The sequence below is a fragment of the Idiotropiscis lumnitzeri genome, chromosome 13, assembly GCF_059441095.1.
Source record: "Idiotropiscis lumnitzeri isolate Australia: NSW breed Sydney's pygmy pipehorse chromosome 13, RoL_Ilum_1.0, whole genome shotgun sequence".
NCBI lineage: Eukaryota > Metazoa > Chordata > Actinopteri > Syngnathiformes > Syngnathidae > Idiotropiscis > Idiotropiscis lumnitzeri.
In genome coordinates this window covers 7,278,454-7,301,799 of record NC_142403.1, presented here as the reverse complement: position 1 = coordinate 7,301,799, position 23,346 = coordinate 7,278,454, and the positions used below count along the sequence as shown (strand labels likewise).

Sequence of the window (23,346 nt, the reverse complement as noted above, 5' to 3'; positions counted from 1 at the left end):
TTAACTCTGCGTAGTATATAGTTTTTGGTTCCAGTTTAAAATGCAGTAAAAATGTTAAGCCAGAAATTGTAAGGCAGTATCGCCTGGAATTTCAGTTTCTCCATCATTTGTAAACATGTCAGGAATGCTGATAGAAGCTGCAACGTTTCATGGAAATTGAATGTACTATCATCTTAAGTGCCTTTATTACAGTATTAATGTGTGCATACCTTAAAGAATTCAAGCTGTAAAATAATTAATGATGGCTACATAAGAGCACCTGCTTGCTAATGTGATATGATGCGATTTACATATGATCCAATCAGTCAGACGATCATGACTACTGTAGGTCATTAGTCAACTAGCAAAATGATCGTTTCTGGTAGCCCTGAATTTAGCTATGAAGTGGTTTACTGGTGGGACAAATCACAAAACACATGAAGCTCAAGAAGAAAAAGTTACATCAATCTTACGTTTCACTGTTTATCCTAACAGGGTCACTGGTGAGCCTCAGCTGACGTTGGGCAAGAAGACCTGTGCACCCTCAACTGGTCACCAGTCAATAAGCGAACATACTGACAAACATTCACACTCACGTGACATGTAAAGGCCATTTATAGTCTCTAAGTGACCAAAAAAGGCATGTCTTTTGGAATGAAGGAAGAGGAAATACTGCGGGAGATTACCCACGTAGGCCTGAGCCGAGATTCAAATCCCTTCAAATGTCTGAGAATTGGATTGTCAAGAATGGTTAATTAAGCTGTTACACCAAAGGCTGTGATTCTTCCAGACATATTCTGGCACAGTTGTTCTTCTTTTCAGCATTAAACGGAAAGGCTTTGTCTCTGGGGGAAAAAAAACATTGCTTGCGCACAATTTTACATTGCAATTTGCATCTCTGTTACAGAAAAAATGACATGAAAAAATGTTATGAATTCATCTCTCAGTAGTTTATGATCACGATTTAGTGAATGCTCAGAATGTATTCATTTGTCAACTGGCAGTCATGTAAAGGGGCAAAAAATGCAAAACCTAAATAATCGCAGGGGGAATATGAATTTGACAGTCAGTCGGGCCAATTTATCATTCTGTCAAACTTCATTTAATAGTGCAGCAGAACTATCCAGAGTGTGAAACTAACGCGCTTCCACTTATAATGGTTCTGTGCTGAAGCCAGAAAATAATGTCAGCCACATGCTGACATATTTGTGACTCGAAAAAGGCCTTTCAGCAGCTTTCACTTATAAAAGTCATACAAATGGCCAAAGCGCCTTCACATCTGTGACGAGGACACAGACCTTCGCTACGACAGACGTGACACGTGTTACAGCAATCAATACGATAGGCAAGGCAATTTATCCTTTAAATTGACACTCGCAGACAATGACAAGTAGTTTAACTTGTAGTACAGTGCTGGCGTTTTTTTCCAATGGGCACTTGTACCTGAGACGACTATTTCCTTACACAACTGCTTACACATTCAAGGAAACTGCTCTGCATAGCCAAAGGATTTTATGGCATTCCAGTAAAAGGACATTAGGCTATTACAACCTTCCAATGGTTCCACATCCTTTGGACAAATCGACACAGCTACAATAGTCAACTCAAAGATCCAATGGCTAATGGCTTCGTTTCTGATGTGCACGAAGACAGCCTGTGATTACATTCAGGCCTGCACCCTTTCATTCGACCAGCATATAATTTTCTTCCCCGGCAAACTTCAAAGTGTGGACACTTCAAAGCGGGATGAGTGACTGCCACTCGGACTCCGAGGATGGCTCTTTTGATCATCTTCCGAAAACTCTGCTAACACAATCAGCCAGGCACACCACGCAGGAAGATTTGACAGCCAAAAGATAAATGCAGTTATCCTCAAAACGATCTGATAGGCACGGCCAGCTGTAATCCATTAATATGAAAATTAGAGAGGAGAAGAGTAGGTGATTTGGAGGTCTACTGAGTGAGTGCCTTATAGTTACGATTTCAAAGTATTATGTATTTCCAAATTAAATGAAAGGATGTGATGTGAAAAAAATGTTAATGGTCTAAATTTCCAATGGCAAAATTAGAGCACAGTCTCGAACTTGCACTTCTAAAAGGTAAACTTTTTTGAAAAAAGGATATTTGCCCTTCTGTTCATAAAAGCAGAAATATGTTGTCCATATTTTACACAAATTGATTTTAAAGTTCAATTCCAATCCCAGCAGGCCTGCAGCCACTTAAGTGTCTCATAGTTTCAAAGAGTTTCCTTTAGGATTATTTTTCCGTTTTCAGAGGGAGCGAGACGTTGAAATGTTGGTGGGTTAACCTCACTCTTCAATGGTGGTCGCTTTGCGGGGACTACATGCAGCCTACATTTTTCCCGGAGACCTGCGCATGTCGCATGTAAAACAGCTGTTCCGATTAAACACTTTTACACAACTTATCAGAACAAATCATGTCACATGTAAATAGTTGCACAAAGATCTTCATCAGAATGGTTGCAAACAGAATATATGTAAACCCAATTTATGCCAAACAAATCTGTAAAAGCACGATATTTGATCAGCTCTTATATTTGATGTCATTACACAGTACAAGAGGTCCTAATTCTGTGGCTGATCGACATCACATCACTTTAACCATCTCTCAGACACGCACAAATACACGTTACCTGTGTGTTATTGCATACATACACAATTGTGCACCGAGGAAAAGTAAAACAGATAATGAGAGACCTGACACTGCGAGGAGGAGGAGGGGATTTTTTTTAGTAGCATGTAAAGCCATTTTGGCAGGAACATCCCTTTTTTAGTTTGCGTGTCCCTTTATAAAATGCCGCTGCAGATTCCCTTTCTTTGCCAATGCCATCGTTGTATTGCATTAACGTAAGCAAGCTTCAAATGGGAATAAACAAAAAGTATAGAGTATACATTTTTCTTAACAGCTCTTTTTGCATCCTCCCTGAGCTGTCACCTTATAGCGGTAGTGGGGTTTCCGTGTCTGAATGATGCAAGGAGCTAAGCTGTCCTAGGGTTTTAGGCAAACAGATCCTTGGTGAGAGAGCAGACAAATGACAGCTCGTAGACCTCCTATGATGACGGAAACCTTGGTGGCAGTTGAATGCGGGGACCCTTGCAGCGCAATCCCCAGCCACAGAATCTGGCTCAAGGAAAGTGGAATGTCATCTCTCTGGCAGGGGAAGGAGTCTGGGCTGGTTTGGGAGGTTAGAAGTTCTAATTAGAAATAGTCACCTTGACACACGACTTGGGCTCTGCTACAAGTCCACTTGAGAGGGGTACTGGTGGATGGAAGCGCTTTAAAAGGATGAGGACGAGGTCGGGAAAGAGGAGGATTATTTTATGAATAAGGACGGAGGTACAAAGACCGAAGGGTGCCCAGGGCGCGGATAGAGGACAGACTGTCAAAATAGGGGAAAGATTTGTTGCTTTGTCTTGTTGTTTATCAAGTTTTTATTTTAAAACTTAATTCAGCCATTAGGAATAAAATGAGATTGAGTTGAGGGGTATTGCTGTCTGCTGAATGAATGACTCTATTTTGAAGGTAGATATAAAGGAGTAGAAATTGGCCAAATTTAATAACTCATGAAGATAATTACACAGTACATCCTGTAATTATATATAATAAGAAAGGCCTTGATAGTTTTTATTGTGCATTGTGTCTGACTTAAATGGACAGCCAAAGCCATTGCTGAACTTGCCTTTCTGCATGATGCATTGTGCTCGATTATTTTTACATCTACTGCCACCCCACCCCTTCACTCATGAATGCAGCCGACCACATAACCCACATCCTTCATCTCAGCCTCCCTACCCGTTCTACAACTCAATGCACACCACAACTACCAGCCATCTCTCCTCCGTCTTTCACCTATTGATCCCAACCATGCTTCCTCATTTCCTCTGTAGGTGCATCCATCCAAAGAGCCGTACGACCACCCATTCATTAGCATGAGTGTGTGTGAGGTGACGTGAACTCACCTAATGGGGTTATGTGTCTCCAGGAAATGGCTGGCTCAGGTTTCCCGCTGGCCGTACAAATGAGCGACACATTGCTGCCCTCGTTGACCGTGATGTCAGAGGAAATGTCATATATCTTGGGAGGAACTGTGGGAAAAAAGGAAACAAAATATTGATTGAAAGATTTAAAACATGGATAAAATAAAACATACAATCAGACATTTGAAAGGAAGCACGGAGGCAGTTGTTCAGGGTTATTGAAGGAGGCTGATGACATAATAATTAAATGAGCGTTCACTTTCAGAAAGGCACTCAACCACCCACAAGAATGAATGTCGGTTCCTAATTGACATGGCGATGTATAATACCGGATATAACGAATAGAACTGGTTATCATGATGGGCAGTGCAGTGACTGAATCCATAATGCTGAGTAAGAATCAATTAATTCATTTTGTATTGTACTGCATTTGTATTGATTGGACTGCTTATACAAAATGAATCCTTGGAAGCATTAATATTCATGATATCTATATATCTGCATAATCAATAACATTCTAATCAACAATAACTTTACAGTACTGACTACGATTGAATGGAGAAAGAGTAAACAGGACGTGAAAGAGGATCTATCCAAACATCTTTACATTCATCCAATGAATACATCATGTGTGTGTCAAGCTCTTTTCATGATTTCAGGAGTGAAGTGATGCGACATTCAAACTAAATTAGGAATTTCACAATAAATTTTTTTTTGCACCTGAGTCCGAGTCCAAATCCAAATTGATTTCGTCCCGAGCCAATACCTCTGCAATGCAACGCATTGAAGAAGAAAAAGAAGACCACATTCATATTGTTTAAATTGCTTTAATGTAATTGCTATTTGATTAAGGGTATCCAGAGATTAAAAAATGTATAAGGTTATAAACCAGAAGTGGTTCAAATCAAGTGAAGATGAAAAATTAAAAAAAAATATGCATGTAAAATATGCTATTCTTGACTTTGGAAATTTAAAAATACTGATCAGCTGAAAATCACGTAATCAAACCTGGTTTACGATAATGTCGATCAGATCGCGACAATCCTAATTCAAATCTTGTGTGCAGTTACAAAACAGCTAAATCAGCTTTTAATTGTGCAAAGACTGATTATGCACGATCTATCTTGGATCCAATAAAATCCCAAAACGATTATCGGGAACTGGATCAACATTTTGGGGAAATGCGCTTTGGAAGATGTGCAGCACCTCAGCGGTTGAAGAAATCACGTGTGATGTCTTGCAAGGATCAAAAGATTGACTGGAAGTGTTTTGTTTTCCTTGTTTTCCCTTCAGCATTTATTCAGGACCATCCTCAACAGAAACCACTGCAAAATCAAATCAGATAAAAAAAAAAAAGGGCACGTTGATCTGAGAGTCTCTGCACTATTTGTCATCAAGTAGGAGTGGTCTCTGTTCTGGATCCAATGTGTGCTTGTATAATGTAAGATAAAATGGAGTCCTTCAAAACACAGAGTTTACAGACATCTGTTTATTTGTTTACGTGAGACAATGCAGAGACCAACAACTGTTTAATATTTTACAGGCTTAGAACCCTGAGTTCAATCCACTCCAAAAATGTTTGGTAGGATTAGTGGTTTGTCAAAATGGCATTTACAAGAGCAAAATCAGATTTACGACACAGTATACTGCATTGTAAAAATTGAGATGTAGGCAGAGGCTCTAAAGTCGGAATCGAGCGCTGAAGGTGATAATAAAACAATACGAGAAAAGTGAAGACTTTTCTGTTCAGGGGAGCCAATTGTCAATAACTGCTGGGCATCAAATCCTAATTGTCAAGGTTCTGATCTGTTACAGTTTTATCAATTTGAGACACCCACAGACACAAATCAATCTACCGAGCATAACACTTGAGCAAATTTAAATAAGCCATGTGTGTGCACAAACAGTCCACATCAGCAGAGGCTTATGAGACTTTTTTTATTTTTTTAAACCGGTACGACTGACTCACTATAAACTATTCCGCCCTTAAAAACCTCCTTGAAGCCTGCTAAAAAGATAATCCAATGGGAAGATGACTCAACATTTTTCACAGAGTTCCCCTTTCAGTAAATACGCAACCCATACTTGGAGCCTTGAGATGGCTTTTCGGACAAGCCTTCTGGATGACTCATCATTAAAATAATCAATATGTGGCGCCATAATGGTTCGTGTGTGCAATATAAAACATAAAATCAAAGATTCAAGGCTATCATCAAACAAGTTACCGGCAGGGGTGTACCATTTGTGGAAGGAGCACTACTCTGCAGCAGCAGATCCACATTGAAGTGAGATGAAATTGCAAGTGGACATTTGGTGCAAATGTACTTGTGTTGAATCTTGGTTATTACTTGTCGGACACTTATGTTTACTGACTGTCAGACCTGACTGTTGACACATCTCCTCTGAGTCCGATAGCACAAAATTGAAAATGTTCGAGTTATCGACTGATGCTATCGCTTCTTTGTGAGCACTATTTGGTTTTTCAAACAGTCTGATGAAGAGGACTAAGCCTCTTGGTTATGACGGCAGATCAGATCATTTTGTGCCAACAAAGATATAATGGCACAGGAAGTGAAGAAAAGATCAAAACCAAGCATTGGTCACAATGAATGCCAAAATATTCTCAACAACTTTCGATGTGAGTTAGGGCTTTTCCAGGTATCTGCTGTGGGGATTCCAAGAGAGAAACAGCAAAATTGCGCCAACTAATAAAAATACAGAACAACATGGTGCATTGCATTATATTAAGAACACCAGTAGAACTGAAACAAAAGATTCAAATCACCTTACATGTGCCATAATCTGCAGTATTTATTAAATGGCATTTTTTTCACCTTCATATTTACTTAATTTCATTGTACTACAGTATAAATCTCAACACAGTGACTGACCGCAGAGCTACATTAAAAGTACAAATATTTGTATATGGAAACACAAGAATATGAAACTGAAAAAGTTAGTGTATTAAAAATATTGCCCACAAAACACTCATATTATTACAACCCAAAAATCCCAATCACTTATTTCTACTGTAATACCTCTTTTATTCAATTCACATAGATCAATAACTGATATTTCCACCAAGTCATAGAACAATTTTCTCCTTTGCCTCCATACACTACTTGTTGTTTTCTGAGCATGCTAATTCATTAAAAACGCAATGATTGTCATGTTTTCCCATTCTCCTCTAATTTCCCCTCCTCGAGCCTTGTGGGAGGTGCGGAGAGCGAGGTGCCAAAGCTGATCCAGGCAGCATTGTCTCTCTCTCTCTCTCTCCTGTCAGACACAGCGGGTGAAAAAAAAAAAAGAAGCATCTAATGATGCCCTCTTGAATTAAAGAAATGCTTACAGCTGCACTATCAAAATGCAAGGGTATTCTTCTGGAGCTGCAAAGTAGGATACACACAACTGAACTCCTCTCTGAATTCTGACAGCCCCGGCCATTCCGACTTTTGCCACCAAACGCAAAACACCCCATTACTGACTAAACATACTGCCATCCAGTTTTCCAATTAAAGTGCCGAGGAGAGAACTGGCCACTTGGTCTAATTGACCTCAGTCTAAGTGCAAGGAGGAGAGCAGTTGTTTTTCACATTTGAACCAGAACAAAAAGAGTTATCCACACTAAAAATAATAGTGTAATGGTCTCCCTAAAACTACAGCACAAACTGATCTGAGTGTAGATAATTTTTGAATTAACAATATAAAGCAATAACATTGTAGATTGGGGAGGGATTAGAGTTTTATTTAAGACCAGCTAATTAGATATTGCTCCAAGGCTTTCTTTTATCAGACATTGATGAAAAGTATATGCATTATAACATACCTGTAAACTATACCACAGTGTGTTGGTTGTAAAATACACCTCAGTAATGAGACAGCTATTCCTAAAGGTGTTCACTGCCAAGACTGCAACACATAGGAACAACTTCTAATTTGTTAATTACGTGGCACATCTTGAATGTAAACATTCACACTGACAGATTATGTTACTCCAAGGAATTAGCTAGATTCATAAATCCAGATCATTGGTAGCTATTTCGTTCAGGAAAAAAAAGTAACTTTTAATATTACACAGGTTGCAGGTTAAAAACAAAGCACAGGGAAGCAGCAAGGCAAGGCAGGGGTGCAGTATGCACTCAAAACAAAATGTATTTATTTTCCAAAAATAAAACCAAAAGGTAAACAAGGCATGTGGAATCAAAAATATTGAATTGAGGACACAAAGTACAGGAGCAAACCTAAACTGGAAATGGATTTACAATCTGGATCATGACAGGAACAACAACATAAGCAGCAAGGGCGCGGCCAAAAATGTTTTAGTGGCCAGAGTGACACCACTCTCAGTGAGAAATGGCCATAGGGCACCTTCACTTTGTGAAATGAAGCGGGCGTTCACACAAATGTCGTTTGCAAAATTAATACACTTCGGTGGAGTCTCCAAACATCATAACGTGCGGTCCAACTAGTGATGGGAGGATATATAATAATTTAGTGATGCAACGGATCTTTGTCGACCCATGATCACTACCGATCATGCACCACGGTTCGGGCTGTGCACGTTCCGCCGAATGGTAGGTGATAATAAATTCATGATTAGTCCACATTGATTATAATTGCAGCCCTCATGGATCACCTAAGTGGCAAGTTAGGGAGAATTGTGGCAACTTGGGGTGAAACGATTCCTCAAATCAATGATACAGGATATTTTTCTGCGTCTTGACCCTTCACCGTCATTCAAACATGTCAAAGAAGATGCAAACATATTCAACGAACACGCCGCCTCCGCAAAAGCTAACTTCAAAATAAAACTTGCCTAATAATATATTGAGTCATTGATACCAAATGTAAAGCTGGCCCGATGGCGGCGTAACGGCTAACTTGACTTCCATTTTCAACGCTTTGCCTTGCCTTTAAAGCCTTATAGCATTTTTAAGTCCATTTGGGAAATGTTTAACTAATGAAAAAACACTGCAATAGAGTGTGTTTTAAAAAAAAGTGGTGTTTTTAGTGGACTGGAGACTATTTTATGTCCCTTAAATCACAAGTCTGTTAAATGGTTATTGAATTTATGCCACTCAAAGAGCTTTCACCATCATGCTTGAACCAGTGGAGATGCAAACCTGATAAAATAAAATAAAGTAAATAAAAAACGTCACTGTATATGCTGTACGTGAGAGTCTATTCATTCAAATGTATTTTGCATACCGTGAGTGCTTAGTACTCACATAACTCTTTCTGTAAGCTGCTGTCATTTCAGTCGTAATAATTTTTACAGCAAAACACGCTAAGCCATAAGGTAAGAATAAAAAGGAGTACACACATTCATGCTAAAACTGAAAAGTATGGGGTTTTTTTTCACCGCATCCATTGAAGTGGTCCCGGCAGCGATATTGGCAGACTGAATGTGAGAGTGGCAGAGTGGAGTGGCAGAAGCCAAGATATAACCCTTATCAGCCTTTATTGCTTGTCTGCTTGGCATCCCATCATATTCCTCCTGCTTGTGGCTTTGACGTTGGCTATATGAATAGAAAATGGAGATGTGGGGAATGGTGGCAGAGAGCAAATGACTTAAGACACAAATACATTCCAAGCAAGTGCACACTGGCTTATGAGCATTATTCCATAATGGAATCATTATCAAAGATGAATTCAGCGATTCACCCTCCTAATGTTCCACAGAAATTAGCCTGAGGGAGTGATGATTGTGTGTGATGGTGTGGTACAGCGTGATATCAAGTATGTCAGCAGACACGTAAGCTTCTGTTCTAATGCATCATTTAATGTGCATGGAAATGGTTCTTTTTCTCTACAGCAATTCACATCTCATGTAACACGTAGGCATTTGGTGTACAAATGGATGCCGGATAGAACAATTTTATTCTTTGTAGTCGCACAGAGGCTTTACAGTCCTTGGATATTGGAGTTCACACAATCTACCTGCTGTATTTCCTTTATTTATTAACAGTCAATGAATTTGCTGGGGCAGATGAACAGAAACATTTTTTTCTGGTCATTAGCTCAGTGGTGACTTTAGTAATACTTAATTCCAAATGTTTAGCATAATTCCGTGTCACAATTTATTGGTGCAAAAAATAAAAATGCTAATTGTTACTACATTTCAGTTGGGGTTACTGATGCTAATGAAGGTTACAATCTACATGGTTATGGATTTTGTGCAATGGGGAATCATGAATCAAAGAAATCAACTGATGAAAATAAACATTTTGAAATACCATTAGTCTCAATGGGTTAGCAGAAGTGAGCCTGTCAATCAAAGATCACCCCCTGAGTCACATTACGTTAGGTTGTATTCACACTAATCGTTCAGTCTCAGCATTGTGCTCGGGATAAACAACAGCCCTCTCCAAGATCACTGGTTATTTTCAATCAGCAGAATATGAGGTGAAATCATCTTTTAAGAGAGACTAAAGGTGTGTTTCTTTCCACGGACAACAGAATTTCAGCCTGCGTCCGAAGAGTAATGGCTGGGAGTGATCGTCTCTTCAAGTCTTTCAGCGTATGTGTGTGCGCGTGCGTGTGTGTGTTTGTGTGCATGTAGAAAATCAATGATCTGATGAGAGAACAAAAGCTTCATCCCCATCTGTCACAGACCAGAAAGGTCAGAGTTCAACATTTTAAAGTCCAGGTCATGATTAATGTGGAGGGAGCTTTTGCCAGCTTGCTACATTCTGTCATAATACCGAACTTTTCACAGTTGGAGTTGGATTCTGCTCTTTAACAAGGTCTCGCTCTCTCCACTCAGACTGTGGGGTGTGTTAAGAGAAGTTGATGCGGTATTTTATACACGTTGTAGAAACATGTCCTCAATCTAAAATCCAAAACTAATTGTACCAAAGGAAATAATCATTAGCACTGGGAAATTCCTGCAGTGATACAAACAATATACATTAAAACAAATAAAATATACAACCACCGTCGATTAATCACTCAAAATCAAGGGTTTGTGAGGGGAACCTGGCAATTTGTCTCCGTCATCTAGCCAGCAAATGTTAGCATGTTGCTAAATCTCTTACTTTCGCAAACCACATTTGCCGAATGTCCGAGAAAATGTCCACAAGTACAGAGAGAGATACTTTTATAAATAGTTACTACTCCTTGGGGTGAAAAGACCTATGCCCACAAAGATCTATTAACAAATGAAAAAACATTTGTCAGATTGCAAAGGCATTTTTGACCAATCTAAAAAAGGTTAGCTTTTTCAGACTGTCAATTGTTCGTGCAGTCCTGAAATGGCACAAAAAAAGACTTCTATCCAAGCTTAACCTTGAACATATTCAGTTACAACAGGAACTGATAATTAAGCAAATTAAAATATCTGTTATTGCTTAACACAGTAGTGCTCCATTGGAGTTGTGAACAATGGAATTTAAATGCATCAACTACGATTAAAAATGATTGATTTGAGCTGTAAAAAAATACCCAAGTATATATTGATTACTTTATTCTCCCACCCATACTAAACCGCATATCCAAGCATCTGCATATTCCGGGATGTGTTATTGGAAATCCCCATTTGCTGAGGGATGGTAATTTTTCAAAGACTTTTAGGAACTTTCAACTCTCAAGTTTCCCAATGCTTATGGCAGCTATAACAACTGTCATGGGAAAAAAACAAATAAAAATCTCGCTTGGGCTTCGGGTAGTCATCACCATCAGGGCCATGAGTGAGACTGTCCTTGTTCATGCACTGAGGAAGACATTAAGCCGTTTCCTTAAAATATTCATGTCAATTTCTAATTTGATTCTTGGGTGGAGATGAAGTCTTCCTTTTCAAAGTTTAAACGCTTCATTTCTTTGACTGCCCTGTTCCTGTCCTTATTCATGTTACATTGAGATGAGTCATAAAGTACGGCATAAGAAATATTGTGACTATGGCTGTACGCTGTACACTTTATACATACAAGGATTTCAGAAGCACCCATAGAAACTTGTATTTTGGTGTCAGCTGCCACATTCATTCTCTGATGGCGCCCAATATTGACTGCAGGGTGGTGGGACACGATCGTGTCTGAACAACACGTGTGGACTACAGAAAAGCCGGTCCCACTGAGGTGTTTGGAAAGGCCAAAGTCATGAATATTCAATAAAGTGGTCATTATGAAAAACCCTGAGCTTGTGCTTTGCAGAATACAGATGTCAGCCCATCCCGTTTGTTTAGAATCTCCCTTTGGACTGCTTGCTCACCGATTCTTCAAATAAAGGCGTTCACACAAAACACCGGCAAGTCTGATCTTGTTAAATATGTAATTTCAATGATTTTTCTCTGCGTTCAAGTTGTTTGCCATGCTTCAGCAATGATGTCAAGTGTCAGAATTAATAGTTGACAAGGCATGCTCTTGATTTGCACTCTGGCCAATTGATGAAATTGAGGGATGAGACAGGTGGACATCCCCCACTGCTGGTGGTCAGTCTGTATTCAGCATGAGGCATGCAGTAGTGCTGCAGGGACAGGGAGCACAGCCTGTGATATTTATCTGCCCAATTAAGGCCAGCGTTTCTCCGAGATGCCTGCCAATGCTTCACCCCCTAAAAATCTGTTTCAGCGCAATTCTAATTGTGATAAAGTGTATGATAAACAAAAGCCTGAGGACTTTGGACGGTGCTTTAATCCACACAGTAGACACAGAACTCAGTCAACTGGGTTCACTGAGGCACAGCCATGCTAGAAAAGAAAATGGCCTTCCCAAAATCGTTCCCACAAAATAGGATTGGGTTTAGGATTTACACAACAACAATATAGTGCATACAATAGTTTTTGTTTCTTTGCTTTTTTTTTTTTTTGCAGGCACCAACTGCTAGTGATCTTCTCGTTTCCAAATGTTTTCCTTTTATATATAGGATGGCCGAGTGGTCTAAGGCGCCGCGTTCAGGATCCAGTCTCCCCAGGAGGCCTGGGTTCGAATCTCGAATTTCCCCATTGTGGGACTAATAAAGGCAATATTATATATATATATATATATATACATATATACACACATATATATATATATATATATACATATATATACATATATATATATATATATCTAGTCCAGGCCAATCCGATGGTAATGCGAGAATAGGCAATATGGTAACAATAGACAGATGAGCAGGTAACAGGCATGTCAGTCGTAAATCCGTCAACTAAGGAATGCGCTGTATAGCAATGGTGTGATGATGGAGGAGCACAGGTAAATTCATGCAATTAGAATTGCGACAGATGGTGAACTTGTCAAGACAGCTCCCGTGGTGATGCAATAGTAAAAATGGAGAATATAGTCCAAATATGCAGGTGAGCAGGTAACATTCACATCAAGCAAGGTGCATAAAACAATAGATATAGTGAAGTGGTGGACTAAAGGACATACAGTAAATATGAACTTAGTATCACAATGGTTTGAAAAAACAAAAGGGAAGCAATGGAGGATACATGTAATTAATACACCGTATGAAAGGAGTACTTTGCTTTAATCGCTAACACAAAATGGAAAGCGCCATAGGCATGGATGGCACTATGTGATGGTAATCTAACCTTTTGGGCTATGGATAATTGAACACAAACAGTGTAGCAACACATGAATACAGACAATATAACAATACTCACAGGTCTAATATAACTGATGTACTGAGAATCTGAGATTGTCTCCATGTACAGAATATCAGTTTGTCTGTTTTATGCTGCTATATTGACATCAGGTGGCCAAGGTGCGCACAGCAGAATGAGCAACACAATGTGACTTGAATTGAAGGACAAAGTGTGTTTTGAGTAACAAGCATGATCCAGGAACAAATTAAACTTGTGTCTCAAGGCATCACTATACTCTAAATCTAGTTGGAGGGATTAACCGTAATGTCCACATTATTGAGCACACTATATTTACAAGAAGGAAAAAATGTTGATGAACTAAAGGTAGCAATGGAGTATAGACTGCAGCTGTCCACAGAAATGTGCTATATAAAGAAAATTGTATTGTATAGTAACATGATATAGTTCCAAGAATATTGTATTCTTCTTCTTCTCATTATTATTATTGTTATTATTATTATTATTATTATTATTATTATTGTTGTATTTTATTTCATTTAACATGCACATATAAATCCCGATTCAAAAACTGAATTCTCTATGTATTTGTGGATTATATTTATTATCTGCGCAGCAATTTAATAGACTGGGCTTCCTTCCATTCAGACTAGGGATGGCTTGATACCACATTTCCGTATTTGATACCAATACTGCAGCCTCAAAGATCAGTTCATCTATCTAAAAACACTACTGTACAACAACTGTTACGGTCCCTTTAAGAATGAAGAAAAAAAAATATGAAGCTACTTTATTGCATTTAGATTGAGTACAACCTTACAAAAGACAAAGGTACTCTCCACAAATTGCGGTGCCATTTTTCAGAAAAGAATGCTGGATCTTAGTAGTTCTACTTCCTTAGAGACCAATTCTCAATTAATTTTTATTCATAGAAGCACAGCAGAAACAAAGTTCTATACATAAAAAATCAGTTATAACATAATGTAAAAACAATAAAACAATAAGCAAGTTAAAAGTGATGAAAACAAACAAGATATTAAAATAAGGCATCATGCCTCATGCTGTATCCACCTCTGAGTTATTGCATAGACTTTGGGACCTACAGGAGAAGCAAGTCAGATGACCACAGGCACTGGGTAGCTTTAAGTAAAATGCAAGTGACACAATTTATTAGTCATTAACAAAAAAAATCTGTTGCTTTCTCCACATTCACACTCTCACCACAGTTTCCCTGCAACATTAAAGCCAGGCTGTTTGAATGCCTCACTACCCCACTGAGATGCTTCCTAGGGATCCCCATTTGGAATCTTACTTTAAATTACTTACTTTAATTGTGAGCACTTGATTATAGCACATGCACTGTCATGGGGGTCTTTGTGAACAAAATGCACATCAATAAAAAACGGTCTTCAATGAAAGAAACAATAACACCACAGACAAGACTATGTGAGGAAGACATTATCTTGATACTATAAATTGAAATATTTTTAAAAAAGTAACCATAAAAAATTCTTTACATCTATTTTCTATAGCCTTTGTATTACAGGAAGAGCTGGAAGCCAATTCCAACTGGCTTAGGCAGGGCACATACAGAAAAACAGCCATTCATATTCACGACAGTTTAGAGTCTTTGGTGAAACTAAGAAGCATGTTTTGGAAATGTGGGAGTAAATTGGAGTACACGGAGGAAAACCAAGCAAGTGCCAGGAGAACATGCAAACTCCCGACAGGAATGTGACAAGGGACAGTGCTAGCTTATCACAATGTGCTGCACAGCATCGTGTGAAGCATGTTTATTGAGAGTGACACCTGGAAGTGTTTGCACGTGTATAGGAATATTTAGTCGGCTAATGAGCATTCAATTAAACTATTGAGCAATCAGTCAATTAAGTCCATCTATGCAGTGCATCAACGCCTTTGTCATTACTTCACTGCTAGCGTCTGACACTGTTCCAGTATGAAGGGAATTTGGAAACTAGCACTCTGGACTGGAGAGACAAACCCTTCCAGGTTATGTTAGTGCTAGCTGGTGCAGCAAAACATGACCAAAAGCGAAGAAAAAATAAAAACACTGCATTCTGCCGATGGCCAGTGGGTGGCGAGGGATCCTGGAGGTTCAAGTATGTTATCCATCCATCCATTTTCAAAGCTGCATCTCCTCACTAGGGTGGCGGGGGGGGCTGGAGCCTATCCCAGCTGTCTTCGGGCAGTAGGCGGGGGACACCCTGAACTGGTTGCCAGCCAATCGCAGGGCACACAGACAAACAACTTCCCATGCTCACACTCATACCTGGGGCAATTTAGAGTGTTCAATCAACCTATCATGCATGTTTTTTTGGAATGTGTGAGAAAACCGGAGGACCCGGAGAAAACCCACGCAGGCACGGGGAGAACATGCAAACTCCACACAGGAAGGATGGGAGATGCTTCTACTTGAGGGGTGCTCATTTACCTGCTGGTTGAGTAGATACACAAGTGGCAAAAAGCTCAACTGAGGCAAGGTTTTTAGCTACTGGACATGGATGTCCCACCTCTGACAATAAGTAACCCATTCATTGATTCGATTCACTGGTTAAACGATCCATTTATAGCAAAGGTGGATTTTGGGTGAGAGGCTGAGCTCTAGTAAGGCTGCGGAGCTTGTTTCAGGCATAAATCCACCATCCATAAAGACCATAAATCAAATTTGATGGTGATGTTTCAGTGCATTGTTTTCCGAGTTCTATTGTTTTTTGGAAATAGAGTGAGTGATACTTTAATCTCCCATAGCTCTTTGTTAGTACTACCGATTATATATTTCTTGGCATGCTTCTGGTGAACTCAAAGCAACCGTTTGGGGTAAGTGTGAATAGCTGCTTCTCGACAAAGACTAAGTGGTGAGGTGGCAATGAAATTCAGAACATTTATCTTATATTATATCCGAGATGTACACATTCATTGAAAGTGGAGACGTTTGCTTTTAAGTGACAGTATTTGGACCAAGTCATGCAAAAATCAATTTCAAGTCCACCTACGAATTATTTATCAGAGTAACAGATTTATTGCACATTATGAATCAGAAGTGATTAGGTAGGCCACATTATTTAATTATGCGCTTTCCCTTTTCTGACATTGTGAATGAATCGACAACCCAGAGCTTCAAACCTCAACATGTGCCTTTGTGTCATCCTACAGGGGCTGGCGGTGAGTTCTCTTTTCAGATCAGCTCAGATCCATATTAATGTCCGTGAGCTTTTTCATCATATGCCGGATTATGTCTTGACATTTGTAGAACGCTTAACCCTTTAGAGCACTGCATCACGTGGCATCATCTTGTCTCATCATAATTAAAAATTCAAATGTGAGAAATATTCCAAAATACATTCATATTATAATCTTGTATATGTCAGTTTAAATTCCTGTAATTATATCGTTTTTATGATTTCAACGAACATGCAGCATACATTGTGTTGGTGAAATGTGTGAATACATTTCAACAGCTTGGCCCAGAGGCATGTGTTGTGATTAAACAGACTACCAAGGGCCATGAGAGCGAAACGCCTCAAATTCCCCCCTCCCCCCCTCACTGTGACAAGATATTCTTAGACAGGGTGCATATTTAATGCATTAACACATCTACAATCTTAATTAACAGAGAGGGATGGTGGCAGCGTGGTGTGGTTGGAATGATAACAATCTCTCATTCCTCTGTACAAGATGAGAAAATGGTCAGAAGGACCCTATAAATAGGCCAGCATGTGTAAAATCTTACTTGGAAAAAAAAAAGGCATTTTACTAATTCAGCAGATCCCAATGACCTTGATGTTTTTTTATGTTAGCACAATTCGGAGAGCTTCTTGTGAACATTATCTGTATATTTTAAATTATCAGCAAAAGGCATCTTCAATTGCATCACAGAACTAAAATAAAGTTAAAAAGGAAAATTAGAGCTGTCATATCCAGGGTCATGTACCAAGCCTCGGTACTAAATTTACCCTGGGGCCAGATTTTTAAAAACTGCAGTATCGATAACCCTCCGCCCTTGACGGTTCTGCGAACAGTCTTGGAAAAATTACTCAAACTAATTGTGGATTGATTTAGGCAATAAAAAACACATTTTGCACTTTCGACCTTCCTGAAGCTGGAGAAACACCAAAGACTGAAGGAAGAACTAGAGAAAATGGGGAGGGAACAATAGTGCCAGTAGTGATTGAGCACAACTACCGACATCACCTTGCACATGAGGGCTCAGATAACAACCAATCAAGGCTCACCTGTTTTCTGGGTTTTAATTTGTCATGTGACGTTCGCAAGCTGAGCATTTTTTGACTATGATGGCATTTTCAATCGACAACAATTGGAAAATGGATTTTGCAGCTTAATTAAATATTTATCAAATGCAATATTAATCAGAATACCATTTTAAGATTAGTGGGTTTGCATAGAACATTTTAGTGTATAGAAAACTTTTAACCTGACTTCCCCCCTTCAATAGAAAGCATTTTTATTGTTACACTTTAAAATGTACTGTACCTGAATTATATTGCACGTTATCGCGATACATATTGATTCTTATTGAATCGTCTTTCATTCAAGATGAATTGGTCTCAATATAGCATGGTTATTTTATTCTTTGAACTTAATTAACTTGGTTTGGGCATTGAAGAGCCTTTACACATTGTTGCATGCAATAATTAATAAATTTGACAAAAGCTACAGAGGTATCTTGAATCGAATCGTAATTGAACTGAATCAAATCGTTCCACTTGAAAATGTACAATTTTTTTAATACATATCGTATTTTATGTATTGACATATGTAACAAATTGTCTTCTACTGAGGAGATGCACACCCCTACACACATGGAAGTTCAGTCGCATTTGGCTGCGGCGCTCGGTTACATCCATCAGGCAATATTGCCGAAAACTGGCACAGCAGCTTCAAGGTGGCTTGTGCCATATGGCCAGTTGTGAGGATCTGCGGTGACCCGGAACCCCCCACCCCGGTAAGATTCCCATTACAGAATGTTGAACAGAAAGCCAACAACTACAATAGCACGATGGTCCTGGAGTGATCATTACTTGCCTGCCAAGCAGCTGACTGCAGTTGATCGCATCATTTTTGGAGGCTTGGGCTTAGCAGTAAATGAGCAGGTAATAATTTTGGAGGGGTTTAGACATTCTTCAAAATATTTGTGGTTGATAAGACTCCATGGCTGTGGAGTCAATCATTTTGTGGTATCATTCTCATATTCATCTTTCTTAGCATTAAATTCATGAAATCTTTTAGTTGTAGTTCTCTGTCTGGCTAGTCATTCAAAGAATAGCAAGTCAAACGAGCCAGCTGAAGTTTGAACAGAACTTATCAAAGGACTGCCCCCGACACATCAGATGAATGGAAGCATCTGGTTTTATGTGTTATACATAAAACCAGATGCGTCACCTCATTTTGACCATGTGGTTTCACAATTGCATTGACTTTCACATAATCACATAATGGTGATGTCATTGGAAAAGCATTGCGATATTTTATTGCCATATCCAGCGGTACCTTGATTTATGAGCGGAAGTTATTTTGCAACCAAGCTCGTAAACTCAGTTTACTGGTTTATCAAATCAATATTGCCCACTGAAATTAATTGAAATTCTATTATTCTGTTCCAGGCTTTGAAAAATCCATCCATCCATTATCTGTACCGCTTCGGCTCACAGGGGTCGTGGGGGGTGCTGGAGCCTATCCCAGCTGTCTTCGGGCAGTAGGCGGGGTACACCCTGAACTGGTTGCCAGCCAATCGCAGGGCACACAGAGACGAACAAACATCCGCGCTCACACTCATACCTAGGGGCAATTTAGAGTGTCCAATCAACTAGCCGTGCATGTATTTGGAATGTGGGAGGAAACCGGTGTACCCGGAGGAAACCCTCGCAGGCATGGGGAGAACTTGCAAACTCCATACAAGAAGGCTGGAGCCGGAAACGAACCCACAACCTCTGCACTGTGAGGCCATCGTGCTAACCAGTCGTCCACCGTGCCGCCCCTTTGAAAAATCACCACCATTTATTGGTTACGTTTTAAAAAGTAAAACAAATAGAATAGATTGCAAAGGAATTAACTAGTTTTACAATGGTTAATTACTGTACATTGAGATAGGCCACAAATCATAACAACAGTGTCTATGCTTTTAGTCGTCAAAAGGGCCATGGCCTGGTGAGTGACATCAGATACATGACCGGTTAGACTCTGTGAGCCTCTGGAAGTAAGTTTTGGACTACCATAGCCGCTTCAAACAGTTAGCATTTTGTATTTGAGCGTTTGATGGTTCAAAAGGGCTGGCAAGGCATCAGCAACTGTAATTCATATTTTCACTTCACTCAAGCAAGGTGTTCATCAAATGTTTGCTCACAACGCAAACAAAAAAATTAATGAATGAAAAAAAACAAAACAAAACAAGCGACAGCTAAAAATAAACCGTAACTATTAGGGCACTTGTAAGTCAAGGTTCCGCTAATTAAAAGAAGTATTAAGATGAAAAAGGAAGCACTGCCAAGTCTACACGGTTCCAATGGCATTGTCCTCGGCATGTATTAGAACTGATTTAAATTCATAGCCCTTCTGCGAGTAACCCTTTACTAAAGGGAGGTGAGCGTGAGATTCTCCTCAAAAGCCTCTTGCCTCCCAGTGTAATGGACAACTACACAAGCAAGCACGATTGTTCAAAAGACACTTACGGCATATTCATACCTACCACAGCTCCACTTCATGCCCACTCGTTTTTAAAGTGCAGAGTAAGCAGATGGAAGTTGGCATATAACAGCTTAGAAAAGATGTAAAAACAACGCAGCCTGAGAGCACTGCAAATTTTGAGCTCACGTTCATGGTAGACAATGGGTTTTTAACGGGTATAAATTAGAGATGGCCTCAAAATTATATGACAATATTAGTAGGCAGTATTGTATTTTTGAGGATATCGAATGACATTTAACCGTAATTGCATTTTTATAGGCGTATCTGTGTAAATGAAAATGCTCTTGTCGCCAATACTGATATTTGTGATAATATGTGTCTGCATCTAGCTTGTTCTCCATGATGTGATTTAATGCTTGTGCTACAGTGAATTGTGATTTAAACATACATGGACACACAAACACAGCGTAGCCTTACAGCGGTAACAGGTTTTAGTTCAGCCTTCTGCATGCAGCACATACAAAAAAAAAAAAAAAAGCCAATACCCAAAGTATGTATTCTCACGTATGAGCAAGCAAAGTAGTTCATGTCTTATTTAATTGTGCATAGGACAGACAGAGAGATATTGTGTGTTTAGCAGGGCTTCAGGCTGCCCCTAAATTGTCAAAAATTCCACCTAAAATATGAGACAGTGTGAGTGATCATCCACTCATGCAATTGTGATCATTAAATCTACAGATTGTATTTTTAATTTTTGTTGCTCACAATTCTGCTCTAAAGAAAGATCAAAAGACTTTAATCACCGGAACAATGCTGGTGGAAACAGGATGCTGTGGTGATGCAAAAAAAAGAAATGATCCCCCACACATTGGGCACAAAACTTAAAGGGGCATGAATCGGTGTTCGCCTGACGTCGTTAGCGTCAAACACAAGGCCCGGGGGCCAGATCCAGCCCGCGACATCATTTTATGTGGCCCACAAAAGCAATTATGTTAATTTCCTGCTAAAATACCAAAATTGCTAATTATCTTCACTTTTAAAAACATTGAAATATTGTAAGCATTTTTGTTATCAATCCTCTTTTAAAGTAAATGTTCTAATAATTGAAAAACATTTTTAATAGCGTCTAATTTCAATTTGTTATGTATAATGTATATGTAATATGAGGCGCTCAAACATTTATTTGGGTTCTCTCTCACAGTCGTAACAAATCTCTAAAGGAAACCAGAACTACGATGTGGCCCACGGCAAAAATGAGTTGGACATCCCCTGGGCTACCCCGATTGCCGCTAGCCTAATATTAGTTTCATACTAGTGACAGCGGGACCGTGGAATAGAACAAGGGCAGTGATGCAATTTGACGCTTATGTCCAATAATAGACAGACAACAACTGCATGTTATTCTAATTACTTTATTCATCGTTAATGTTTTAAATGCTCTTCCGCTGGATGACAGAAGGTACATAATTAACCTGTATCGTGCATTGTATTGCTAAGTGGCGTGCCGTGAGAATTTTTTTTTTCCCCATGAGAAATATGTGCCTTGACTCAACAATGGCTGGGAAACAAGGCTCTATACGGATGAGTTCTTCTGCTTTTTTATTGAGCATTTGTTACATTTTCCTTTAGTAATTTTATCTATCCTATTTCGGCGTCATGCTTCTATTGTGTTCCGCCCAGCCGCTTGTGTATTTTTGTTTTTGCGTCAGCCATAAGATGTAGTTTTTCCATTTAACTTTTTTATCCTTGCTCGTGTCCTTGTTCTCCTGTGGTTGAATAAACAATTTGTGTTGGCTTCTGCTTAATAATTACTGAATTTCTGTGCAATGTGATTTATTTCTTGTAACGTGCAATAACTATTTAATACCTTACCCATTGAAGTTTATTATATTCATTTCTGCATTACACGTTTGTATTTTTGGAGTTTTATTTCATTTCATCGTACATTGGCATTTAATATTTTTATTTTATATTATATATAGGCACCAAGTCGTAGCAACCTCAAATTTCATTGCATTGTATACAGTTCAATGACAAAATATAAAATTCAGCGTTCTGCTTACTTATAGCACTGACATTGTTTGAGTCACATCAATGCATATCGTTACTCCCTACCTGCTAGAAATTACCATGATAGTGTTACCAAAAATCACATACATAAATATTTTTATGCGCACCCACATACACACACGCACACGCACACACGATTTGAAGTTGGGCAAGATTGAATCACCGATCCCATAACATTTAAAGAGACACTTTAAATGTCCCAATCAGGCTATGTAAACTAAATCCAATAATTTCCCAGAGTGTGGCTTATCACTAGCCGTTGCCCTGTTGTGAATTCAAAAAGTGAAAGCTATTAACTCTTCTAACAGCTTGATGTATAAATCCCTCATAAATATTCCTTATCAAAGAGTTATAAACCTCTTTTTTACTGCAATAAAGAAATAGAACATGGCATATGGAAGATGGATTTTAGAGAAAGCTGACAAGCAACAGTTTGATGATGCTGCATACAAACACAGCCAAGACTGCAGAGACTTTCCTTGTGCTTGCAGCCTTTTAATCTAGAAAATCTTTGACCATGTTACAGAGGGATGCATGAAGTTAAGATTCCATTTTGTCCTCCAAGGATCTAGCCTGCATGTTTATAATGTTAATAGCTACAGATCTGAAACCCTGCTCTTCAATTCAGTATCACATACAGAATGCTACCAACCAATTCATCTCAGTGTCATAATAATCACATCTAGTATTTTTCCTGCAATGATAAACCAAGGAGACTAAATTAAATCTGCCTTCAAGCATCTATTTTATGCGGCACGGCATTCAGCAGAAAAATGTGTTGGTTCGCATCCACCAAATAAAATGTGCGTCATTCTGCAGAATACATTTTCAAAGCACTTGCTCTTCCACCGAAGACTAAGAAGAGAAGAAAGCGGCACATATGGTGGCATACACACTGGAGTCGTGATAGTTATTAGGAGTGACATGAATTAGGACCTCTAGTTGAACACATCAAAAGTCTATAAAAACTTTGATAGCCCAATGTAGAAAAATTACCCAGTCTTGAAAAATGACGGAATGTGCGTTACTGATATCAATCACAGCAAAATTGTGTTAATATGAATGTTTAATGATGCTTACGCGTGATTG

General features: G+C 39.0%; 1 protein-coding gene across 2 annotated transcripts in view; it reads right to left on the bottom strand.

The window, feature by feature from the left end:
• Positions 1-23,346, bottom strand: part of negr1 (neuronal growth regulator 1) — a 136,376-nt gene that overhangs the window by 75,553 nt on the left and 37,477 nt on the right. For both annotated transcript variants that reach the window (XM_088312966.1, XM_088312967.1), the window contains exon 3: positions 3,960-4,085. In XM_088312966.1, the coding sequence (XP_088169092.1) occupies positions 3,960-4,085 (126 nt within the window). The remainder of the gene's footprint in view (positions 1-3,959; positions 4,086-23,346) is intronic.